At 39.6% G+C, this 12,478-nt stretch overlaps 1 protein-coding gene across 3 annotated transcripts in view; it reads left to right on the plus strand.

Moving 5' to 3' along the window:
- Positions 1-12,478, plus strand: part of Unc13c (unc-13 homolog C) — a 457,501-nt gene that overhangs the window by 411,814 nt on the left and 33,209 nt on the right. For all 3 annotated transcript variants that reach the window (XM_041679506.1, XM_041679508.1, XM_041679507.1), the window contains one exon: positions 1,502-1,649. In XM_041679506.1, the coding sequence (XP_041535440.1) occupies positions 1,502-1,649 (148 nt within the window). The remainder of the gene's footprint in view (positions 1-1,501; positions 1,650-12,478) is intronic.

The following is a 12,478-nucleotide window of genomic DNA, read 5'->3' on the forward strand; positions in this document are numbered from 1 at the left end:
TGATTGACTCTTTAGGGAGGAGACATGGTATGTTATTGTCTCCACCAGAAGTAGTGTCCGTGCTTTGGACCAGAAGGAAAAATATATCTCTTAGTGAACCTTCAAGCCTACTCAAACAATTTTTACAACCATAATTTATTGTTGATGGCCTGTTTTATGCTCTGGTTATATTTCCTCATTAAATTATAATCTGTTTCAGAGAAAACATAGAACCTGTGTTGTGTTATATTCTTGGAATGTAACATTAAGTCCAGTTTATGGTATAGATTTAGTGAATTTTTCCATAAAGAGGGGGAAAATAAGCAAGAATACAGATAGCACCACTGAGGATGTCCAGACCCACTGCCCATGGTCCTTGCTTTACAAACAACATACTAGGCACTTTGGTTTATCTCATAGTCACCTATGTGACTACTTAACAGAGTAGTTTCTAGAAGCTAGTGTAATGGTATAGTTATAAAAAAAAAAAACATGTCCATAATGTCATTTAACTCATTATCTAGTGTACAAACCAGTAAACTGTTGCAGTTCATTCATGGTAAAATTTCAAGAATGAAATGCATAGAAGCAATGGGGAAGCTAAACGAAAAAATCAGTTGTACAAGTAGAGGCAGAAAAGGGTTGGGTACAGAACAGCGATGACCTGTATGCAGATAGAAGTAATTAATTTGCATTTCCATACACAAAAGTATTCACAGTATTAGTCATTTTCTACAACCATATTTTTAAAAATAGATCAAAGGCAACAGAAAGGGCACATGGCCTGGTGGGTATTATAAATATCTTGTATCAATAGAAAGTGTCTAGCGTTCCATCACCTACTTCTAGACATTCCAACTTTCAGAAAGATGCCATGCATAGCACAGCACAATAGGAAGAATGCTAACATCCCTCAGTGTCAACAGTGATGGTCAATAACTATATATCTACTTTATTATGTGTAAAACTGAGATGTTTTGAATTTGCTGGGTGACAGCATAGAAGAATAAAGTTGATGTTTTAGGTTTCCAGAGAGCATTGTGCTACCTCAGATTGGCCTATATAAGCACAGTAACATAATTCAAGAATGAACAGGGTGGGCTAGTGGATGCCTAGTGTGCACTTTGAAAGAAGTGTCTGTGGAATATGTAACAGGGTCTACCTTCTTTATAAAGTGTTGATAACTTTCATTATTCTTCAGAAACGGAAACAAATACTCAACTTGATCATGCTCACTGAAGTCTGTCATTCTGGAAGGATTTTTACCACTGTGCCTTCAAGGTTCCATTTATATAACTGACATTTTAAATGAAAAGAAAACAGCTTAGGCCTCTCTAGATCTGTCTAAGCCCAAGTTAGCTGATGATGAGTTAGCACTGAATAAATGGTACACTCTTTCTGTGTACTTACCTGACAGCTTATCTAATGGAATTGTTTAAAACTCCACTATTAGAGTAATAAATTCCAGCAATGTTTCCTCCTAAATCTTTTGCTCTAATAACATTCCTTTTCTCCTTTTTAGCAATATTTTCATGCTGGAGGAAATGGCCTGAAGAAGAATTTTCTGGAGAAAAGCCCAGACCTTCATTCCCTGAGATATGCTCTCAGCCTCTACACACAAACTACGGATGCTTTGATCAAGAAGTTCATAGAGACACAAAGCTCACAGAGTAAGTAGCTCTTGACCTGAGAGCAAGGTGCACTCGTCAGCCTAACAGTTACCTGAAATAGCATGCAGAACATGAAGCATGGTTAAAAATAGAGAGTTTGCATGAGCAGAGAATACTCCAGTTTTCAGCATGCTTTATAAATAAAATGAACAGAAAGTTGATGGCTTAGACGAAAGAAGATATTTCCTCAACTGTGATGTTTGGTCTCTATACTCACTCACCCCAGAGTTCTATGAGAACAAGGCTCAGGTTCCCCTCAGAGGCGGGTGCCTGACAGCATTTTCCATTCTAGCTTCCTTATCAAGTGTTTCAAGGGATACCTTCCCAGCTAGACTCCCTCAGGACCATGTGCTGTGGTAGCGTGCAACTCCAAGTAGATTCCTTCCCATTCTTGAATGTTTGTCTCAGGTTCTGTTTATGGAAAAACTCAAGCTCAAGTTTATTTCCTTCGAAAGGGAAAGCCAGATCCCATTTTTCGAGTCCATATCTAGATTCTGTATTCTCAACTCCTGCACACCTTCCACCTTGACAGAAATTGTGGCAACCACGTGACTCCACAGAGATCTATCTCACTGGTTGTCTTTTATCTTGGGACACCTTAATTTAACATGGAAACAATTAATGAAATTCAACTTCTCTTCTTTTCCTTTTTGTAAGATTTATTTCTCATCATTTTCTCCCCTATATTCCCTGTCTCTGTTAGATAAACTATAATAATAAATTGAAGGGAAAAGTCAATTACTTTTGATTTAATAATTTCTTTGGGCTATGTTCAAGTTGGAAGACATTCTTCCTTTAAAAAGATTATTTGAATTAGCTTTTTCATAAGTTGATTTCTCTTGATCACTTTTCCCTTTGTCCTTATTTTTCTTGCCTCTTTCGCTCCTATTTTTAATCCTCTTTTCCTTCGCTGTTCTATATGGAACACATTTTAAGCATTATCAGTAGTAAACAAGGAAAAAGTAAAAAAAAATAGAGAGAAAGAAATACGGATTATTTTCTGTCTCATTAGAAATTTATGGGCCAGAGTTCAAATGAAATCTATCATATTAGAACAACATTTTCTTTCTTTCTATCTCAACCACATGCTAGAAAATAAATCCTAAATCCAAAACAGATATGGAAGAATTCCTAAGGTCTTACATAAAACTGAGCTCAATTGATGAGTACTTACTATCCCAGCAGTGCACTGTGATGCCTAGGCACCATCTTACTCTGTATTCATGTGACAAATGTTTACTGAGCATCACCTCCAACCCGTCCATAAAGTGAGCAGCATCCTGCAGGGACTGTGATGTCATGTATCGGTTCATCTAGCACAGTAGTTCTTCATGCCAAGGAGATTTTCCCAGAATGTAGGCAGTGTCTGGAAAGCTTTGGTTGTCCATCAGAGAACAGGGACTGTGTTTTCAGCTTCTACTTGTCAGAGATCAAGGATGCTGTGGTCGTCTTACTATACACAGAACCCACAAAGTGAAATCAAAAGCAAGTACATCTCTGTGCTAGTTATTTTCTTGTTGTAACCAAATACCTGATGAGAAGAAACTTAAACAGGGAAGAGGGGTTGTTCACAATTTGAAAGTGCATAACCCACGGTGGTGGGGAAGGCGTTGCAGCAGAATCATGAGGCAGCTAGTTATGTTCCATTCCTGGTCAGTCAACACAGAGCAGACAGAAAGTGGAGCTATCAGACCTCAGAGATGCCTCCAGTGACACGCCTTTTCCACTTAGAATCCACCTTGAGCCCTCCCTTTGCTGGGGATGAAATTTTAAAACACATGAGCCTGTGGGGCCACAGCACAGAAGCTGGGAGCCCTGGTTAGTGGGAAAAGGAGAAAGTAAGTCACTTGGGTTATGAAGAAACAGAAGCAGGAGGTGTTTGAAACACAGAATGCTAAAGCAAGCAAACATTTGCACTTGAAGCTTTAAAATCCCCACACAATGACCAGGTTAACAGTAATTCTTTTAATTTGGCTCTTTAGGCGTAATACAATTGCCTCGTCTTTCTCTGAGGAATTAAAATGCATAAATACTGCATCATGTTTGGAGTGAAATTTGTAGAAATCATTTTTATCTTTGTATCAGTTTTTGATAATTTCTTCGTCCAGGAGTTGACTTGGTGGTTTGAGTTGGGTAGTTGGATTTGAAAAGAAAGAGAGAGAGAGAGAGAGAGAGAGAGAGAGAGAGAGAGAGAGAAAGAAAGAGAAGCCCTTTCTGTCATTGTCGCTCCTACTCGGGGATGCATGGCTTACAGTTTTAGAAGTTGGTCCAAAATGCATTTCTTGCATCTTGATTACAATATTCGTCAGGAAGAAAGTGCTTTTCCTAACAGCTATTTCATTAAACCAGAAACCCTTTGAATATTTCATGGCACCACAGACAGTAAAAAATGAATAAGCCTTGAACATATTAAGTGGAGTTTATTCAATGGGTAACATGGTCTGTAAGGAGGCGCGGGATGATTCATTGCTCAGCCATCCTGAGCTGTATTCTGTTTTCTTATCTGAGATTTTATTATAGCACAAAGAACGTGCATCACAAAAGCTCTTCACAGAAAGGGAATATTTTATGTCTAAGTTACAATTGTCTCATAAAGGAAAATAATCTCTTCCAGTTAATGACTGTGTGAATTAAAATCTATGAGCGGAAGTGCTTTCATTCAAAGGACCTTTTTTTGTCTCTTTTGAGTAAAATCTTTTGAGTTTATGCTTATTAAAATGTCTGAAAACATAGACAATTTTCAACATTTTGCCAATTTATATTCAGCAGAAGGAGAGTCTAGTGTCTTTTCATTTGAAGTAGGAAGTAGATAGCTTTAAACTCGCATCTTGGATTCTATGAATTGACTTCAATATAATCTTTATCTTGCACTATTGTTGCATAGTGTCGGGTCAATTATAGTTACATTATTTTTATAATATAGTGTAAATTGTGTTATTTGTGACAATATGACATTAAATATGGAAAGTTTAAGAGAGAAATTAGTTACCTCAGCACATTCTTATTATTAGCAGAAAAAGTTGGAAGCCTCCCAAATACAGACTTCTGGAGTCATATCTCCTAGAAGAATCATATTATCTTTAGTTATTTTCCTCAGGATGTAAGAGACGTACCCAGAACAGTAAAGAAGCCATCATCAGATGTGGTTCATTGTGAAACGGATTTTTTTGGTTCTGTTTTGTTTTGTTTCTTACCAGAGATAATGGGAGAACTTAACCTTAAAAGTACTTTATTCACAAAACAAAAATAGCTAGCCATTTAAACACAGAAATGAGTTTTGAGTCCCAAGGGTCACAGTGAGCCTTCCTCTGATGGTCAGCTCTGGGGGAACACTGGGATTGTCTTCAGTGTGCGAGGAAGTACCACTAATGTATACAGCCGTTTCTACCTTCAGGGTGTTTTTTTTTTTAAGTAGTTTCTCATTTTCAGCAGATAAGCCTTCAGAAATAACCAAAGATCTGACTCTTTCCAATAGATCTATCATGTCCTGTCCCCAGAGACCATTTAAGTGGCTCAACCTTTCTCTAGAGGTACAAGTAGAGAAGTGAGGAGAATATCTGAAGCTTGTCTTCTCGAATGTCACAAAATGATGACATTCTCTTCACAAAAAGCCCAAGGGGCGTCTTTAGTCGGATGAAGAGCTGAGCACAGATAGCTTTAATAGAAGTATGCTGGGACCGGCTCTCAGCAGGAGACCTGCTTTCCAAGAGTAGGAATGGCATGCTCCGTGAGGTTACAAGATGGGCACACATAACAGTATCACCCAGCAAGCATCTGTGATGTTCCTCCTCAAATTCTGCAGAACTAATGACACCTCACACCTTTCAGATGAAGATACCTAATCACACATGGGCTCAGAAATGTGATCAAGTTCTGATCTGTGTAGTTCTATAGCAGAGGAGATGACCCTCACTGCCACCGCTCATGCTATGTTAGGGCACAACCTTCCACCTCATGTTAAGTAACTAGCACTGCTTTATCTTCTGCCCTATTCTGTATTTTAAATATTTTATTACACTAAGGTGGGGGGTACAATTGTCCCTAACTTATAGACAGCTTGTGAGACTTGGTTCTCTTCTTCTATTATATGAGTCCCGAGGAATCAAACTCAGGCTGTCGGCCTTGATGGCAAGTGCCTTTACCCTCTGAGACATCTCATCAACACTAGTGTGCATTGTAATATCATTAAGATCTCCTTCTTGCTCAGAAAACAAAGTTGAAATTGATAATTTTGTTTTCCTCCCAGTGACTCCAAACTTGCTAACTTTGCCATTTGCTTTCCAGAGTCCTCTCTGTATTAGGGTTTCTACTGCTATGATAAACACCATGAGCAAAAGCAACTTGAGGGGAAGAGGGTTTATTTGACTAATGTTTCCCATCACTGGAGGAAGCCAGAACAAGAACTCAAGGCAGGAACCTGGAGGCAAAGACCATGGAGGAATATTGCTCACTGTTTTGGCTTCTCATGGCTTGCTAAGCCTGCCTTCTTTTATGTCCTAAGCCCACCCACCCATGGGTGGTACCACCTGCAGTGAACAAGGTCCTCCCACATTAATAATTAACTCCACTACAGACCAATCTTATGGAAACATTTTCTGAGTTAAGATTACCTCTTCCCCAATAATTCTAGGTTTGTGTCAAGCTGACAAAAGCTAACCATTCCACTCTCATTCAATTTCATTACTGAGCATGCTCAGGAACCAGTGCACTTTTTTTTTTTCCAAAACAAGGTTTCTCTGTGTATTTGTGGCTGTCCTGTAACTCACTCTATAGACCAGGCTGGCCTTGACACTTTTAAATACTGGAACCAGTCACACCATAGGAAGCCAAGTTGAATGTAAGGAAAAACTCCCTGCTGTTAGGAAACCTTTCTGTTTGTAGCCTGATTTCCTCCTTCTGGTATCCACACATTTGTTTGTATGGGGGATGTTGCCGGTTCATCTTCCTTTTTATCCTACCCTCTTTACCCTCTGCCTCCACCAGCACAAGGATTCATTTTGTAGTATTCCCATGCAGGGAGTCATATCATAGTTGCTAGCTAAGAAGGATCCTTCTCACAAGGATTCTGTTCATTCATTCTTAAAAATCTCAATCCTTGTCAATCTTGGTCAACAACCATACTTGGCCAGCTACAAATCACAAAATCTTAGGACAAATAAGGGTTTTTTATTTAAGTATAAATAATTTAAATTGTGTGGCGTAATAGGGTTCTAATATTTAAATTTAAGCAATTATAAGCTATATAGCAGCCCTCCTGGTTGAGTTATCTGATCAACACCTTCATTGAGGGCTGTTATCCATGATCTTATGCTAGAAAACTAGAGCATGCTAGGAGAGACATAGTGACAGAGTCAGGCAGAAACAGAGAGAGGGAGGGGTGTTTGGAGGGGGGAAAGCTTAGAAATTTATGACAGATACTATTCAAGGGAGGAAATAGTGAGTGCCACTCGAGAGATAAAGTTAGATAAAATTAGATTACTGATTTTTATCAAACTCTTAAAACCAAGTTTTATTCAATCTGTCACATAAAACTCAAAAGCAACTAGGAAAAAATGGTTTGCTACTGGTTTAGTTTGGGTCCTAATAGAAGATGAACTTGCCCTCTTATTTCAAACATTTTTAAGAGCTCAGTCCACCTCTGTGCAGGGTGGTTTCCTTTGCCCCTCTTGGTCACATTCCCTCTCTCCATTAGGCTGAGCTCTGCGTGCTACACTATGTACGTGCCTGTGCGATTGCCTGTGTAGTTCAAGCTGTTAGCCGCCTCTCAGAAGTTCATGAAAAGGAAAATCAAGCCAGACCTAGAATCTTCAGACTCATCCAGGTGTAGCCCCAGAGCTGCCTGCACTCTCAGACTTCAGGACCCCCAGTGGTACCCTCTCCTCTGAACTCTGACCTTCTAGACTCCATAGTCAAACTTTCTAGAACAGGGCATCTTTCCCTGGCCCCATCCAGACTGTGATCAACCACAGTTACCTTCTAAGACATGCTGACTCTCTCAATTGAGTTTCTGTCTCTTTTCCATTAACATGAAGATGGATTTTTATGATTTTGCTAGATTTTTCTTAATTGGTGACAACTCTCTTTCATTTGAGTCATCAAAGAGTCATACCTTTGATGAAGCAGGTCAGGCTTCAGGGTGACTCTCATTAGAGGAAGAAAAACCATTGTGTTTTGACGCCTGAGTTATCTATGAGCTTCCCACAGGAATGTTTTGCTCTGGCCAGAACATCTTAATTCTATTGGAGGAGGGCTGCTTGTTGGTTCCCAGCCGCCCAGCCAGCTTAGACCCAAAATAATCACACAGAAACTGTATTAATTAAATCACTACTTGGCCCAGTAGCTCTAGCTTCTTATTGGCTAACTCTTATATTAATTTAACCCATTTCTATTAATCTGTATATCACCACATGGCTGTGGCTTACCAGGTAAAGTTTTTAGTGTCTGTCTCCAGCAGCTGCATGGCTTCTCTCTGACTCTGCCCTTCTTTCTCCCAGCATACAGCCTAGCTTTCCCTGCCTAGTTCTGTTCCTCCCTGCCAGAGGCTCAAAGCAGTTCTTTATTCATTACACAAACAGAAGGACCTCCCACACCATAATCCCAGGTCCCGTTTTCTCATAGATGGCTCCCCTTGCCCAGCATTTCACCTGGCATGGAAATCTGAATTAGATTGAAACATCTGGGTAGCTTCTGTGAACTATTTTAGCATCTGAAAATTTCAACAGTGTGAACTGAGCAGTGCACTGTAGATAGGTAGTGCATGTTAGCCATCCTCCTGCCTCGTCAAAGTGGCATTCCATGGCTTCTTAATTCTGTATTTTGTCACAAATACCTGAAGGATTAATGTTTTATAGCACTACCCACCTACATTAAATCTGTGCTTCTTTGATTTTTTCTGTCACCCTCCCCCTCCCCACCTAGGTACAAGGCAGATCTTACTCTCCAGTTATACTCAATTTTACTGGTATTGGAATTGCCAACTTCTTGACTTACATTCTAGAGATAAATCAATGAGAACCCACTGGTCTAGCAGTTGGGAGAAAATATTTGCAAAGCATGTATCTGATATGGGGTTGACATCTAGAACATATAGAAAACTATATAGCCTCAGTAGCAAAACCTTACATGACCCCATTAAAAGAGAACAATGTATTTAGATAGATGTTTCTTAAAGGAAAATATCCCCAATAGCCAATGGATACAGGGATCCACATTCTCTAATGCTCATCACCAGGGAAATGCAAATCACAGTCAAAGTGACCTGCTTCCAGCCCCAGTAAGCAAGTGCTGCTCAGAAGAAACGGGAATACTTGCATATCATTAGTGGTGATGTGAAGTACAGCAGCCGCTTAGGAAGCTGCTTGGAAAAATTACAAGTAGAACTGCCATATGATCCAGCAGTCCAACTATGGAGTATGTATTCAGAGGGGATGAGGTCAGCATGCCTAGGAGATGTCAGCCCTCCTAAGCTCATTACTACACTCTTCACAGTAACTAGGAAACAGAAACACCTGTATGTCCATCCAACAGATAAGCAATACTGGCCACATGAAGTACAAAGTCAAGTACTATTACCATGTACAATCAAAATTTTAAACTACTAATGTGCTGTTACTCTAGATTCCTTTTCTTCCTTTATTATTTCCTTCCTTCCCTTGTTCCCTCCCTCCTTTCTTTCCTTTCTTCCTTCCCTTCCTTCCTTCCCTCTTCCCTACTTCCTTCTTTCCTTTCTTCCTTAAAGACAGGGTCTTACTATGTAGCTCTGACTGTCTCTCTCTGTCTGAAACTCACTGTGTAGACCAAGCTGACCTTGAACTCACAGAGATCCACCAGCTTCCTATCTTCCATCTGTCTAATGGACATGGTCACTTAGAAGTAGACACAGTGGAGAGGAGACTGTGTGCAAGACAGGAGGACAGCCCTCAGCAGAACAGAACTCTCTGACCAAAGAGTGCCCAGTCTCTAGAACTGTGAGAAATAGACCTGTGTTTCAGCTTCCAGCTTACGGTACTTTGCCATGGCTCCCTAAGCCCACTGAAACTCAGGACAATGCTGAGAGTCCCTCCCTCCATCCTTCCCTCCCTCTAGCTCAGCTGGATGTTGGTCCTTGCTTGACATAGTATTCACTGCTATACTTGTCAGACTGCCAGTCCAAGAGTCACCAAAGATTATTCTGTCTCATTCCTCTAGCTCCCTGTTGGAGCACTGGACTTATAGACATATACTATCACATCTGTTTTGTGTGAATTCTGAGGACTCAAACTCTGGTCTTTATGCTTGTAACAATCCCTGAACCCACTGAGCTGTTACAGCCCATGTTCTGAAATTTTACTTTATCCACTTGTTCTAGGGTGCATTTAAAGGTCTCTGCTTGTTTTCTTTCCATACATCTTCCTACTGCTGAGAGTCAAGGGCTCATCCCTTCTACCGTCTCTACCTCTAGATCTATTCATTTTCTCTTTGTGTATGTATGTGTTTTAACATTGGCTGCATATATATTTATTCATAATTGATACATGCTCCTTCAGGACTAACCCTTTGATAGTTTTACAGTGCCCTTCTTTGGCTCTTGTTTTCGATCCATTGTGTATGACATAAACATGGGTGCTCCTGTTGGCTTTTGACTTCTATGTGTGTAGAATGCTTCTGTCCCTCACCTGACTTCATACATGTCCTTCAAGAGTCTCTTGAATGCAGCATGGGCAAGGTCTTAGCTTTTTGTCCATTTAGTCATTCTCTTTTAATTGGCCAGTTCACACTTGAGATCACTACTAAGAAAAGCCTTTTGCCAGCTTGTCATTTGTGTCCTGATTCTAGTTTGCCTTGGTCATCTAGTCCTTCCCTGTTGCACAGACTTGATTCCTTTCTCAAGTGCCATTTTTCCCCCTTTGGAGTTCATAAGTCCAAGGGATTTATGTATTAAATCTTCCATTTATAATGGAGCGTTTTAAGACTGTAATTGCAGTCTAGATTTATTAAGCCCCATTTTTGTTTTTCTCCTGTTAATTTACATGTTCATTTTATTTTAGTGTTTCCAAACTCATCATAAGCTTCTCAGTTTAAGACTGTGTTTTCTCTTACAGGGATAATGAGGCTTGATAAGACCCTGTTGTCCTGGGCTTGTATCCAATAAGGGGGAGTCATCATGAATCCTGTATCAGTCACAAGTGATAATCAATAAAACATGGAGATGACTCAGGGACTCAGCCCAATTTAATGGAATATTTCTGGGAATTTAGGAGGGAAAAGTCAGAACAGAATTCCCTAACAACTCAGTGATGTAACTCATTCACTAATTCAGCCTCCATTCATGAAATCATCACTTTAAGATGGATTTTTCATAGCAGAATGACTAGACACTATCCAAATAATTTCTTTCCTTATGGCAGTTATTTACTTCTCCTTTAGATTTTATGAGAATATTCATTAGGATTCAAATTTAGATTTCAATTACAGTTGGTCATTATGGTTTTTTGTTTGTTTTGTTTTGTTGTTATTTTTTAATTGATTTTTAAATTTTTCTCAACATTTTTCTCTGTTCCCCTCTCTGCCTCTCCCCTCCCCTTCAACATTCTCCCAAGGTCCCCATGCTCCCAGTTTACTCAGGAGATCTTGTCTTTTTCTACTACCCATGTAGATTAGATCTATGTATGCCTCTCTTAGGGTCCTCATTGTTGTCTAGGTTCTCTGGGATTGTGATTTGTGGGCTAGTTTTCTTTGTTTTATGTTTTTTTTTTTTTTTTGGTTTTTCGAGACAGGGTTTCTCTGTGGTTTTGGAGCCTGTCCTGGAACTAGCTCTTGTAGACCAGGCTGGTCTCGAACTCACAGAGATCCGCCTGCCTCTGCCTCCCGAGTGCTGGGATTAAAGGCGTTTTATGTTTAAAAACCACTTATGAGTGAGTACATGTGATAATAGTCTGTCTGGGTTACCTCATTTTAAATTATGTTTTCTAGCTCCATCCACTTGCCTGCAAAATTCAAGATGTTGTTATTTTTTTCTACTGTGTAGTACTCCATTGTGTAAATATGTTTTTTTAATGTCTCTTTGAAGCCCATGCTAGCCATGGGACCCTCCCGCCTGTTTCCCAAGTGCTGAGATAACAGTCATGTGACACTAAAGATTGAGACTATGATATCTGATGATTTTATGTAAGCACCACTTTAGTAAAATAGGAGGATTTTTCTCCTACTGGAATGGTTCAGAAGCCACTGAAGCATCATGTGACCTGAACTTTCCTATTGGCTCAGAATCTATAGGGGAAAGAAACATTACTTTCTTCCCCCATTCTCAAAAACTACCACTAACCAATTATTGTAAGATGATTTGCTCAAAACAACTAGTATAAAAGACATTGAGGACAAAGTATAGATTATGGAATATTTTAAAGATTATATTATTTTTATACCTTCTACACTGAAATAATTTCACAGTTAAGGCTTTGGAGACTGGCCCTAATGCCTCTGTACACCCCCGTATAGCACATACCCTCTCTCTCTCTCTCCTCACCATTTATTCATTTACACATTTCAGATAGGGTGGGAGTTCTTCACCAGAGCCCTTTAAGCAACTGGGAGGGAGAAAGAGTTACAATAATACAATAAATTCACCTCCATCTGGCTCCCCATATCCACCCTCTGATACTTACCTATCACTTCTTTTTGTAGTGTGTATTTTAAATTCCATAATTCCCCCCTTTCCCTTTCCTCCCTCTAACATATCTCCTGACCATCCCTGCTCCTCAAATTCATGGCCTCTTTTTCTTATTATTAAGTAAGAATGTAGAGATACATAAATACAACCTGCTAAGACCATTTAGTGTTGCTTGGCATGT

Source organism: Microtus oregoni, unplaced genomic scaffold, assembly GCF_018167655.1.
Source record: "Microtus oregoni isolate MIOR12 unplaced genomic scaffold, Mior012 000032F_ref0000030, whole genome shotgun sequence".
NCBI classification, from domain to species: domain Eukaryota; kingdom Metazoa; phylum Chordata; class Mammalia; order Rodentia; family Cricetidae; genus Microtus; species Microtus oregoni.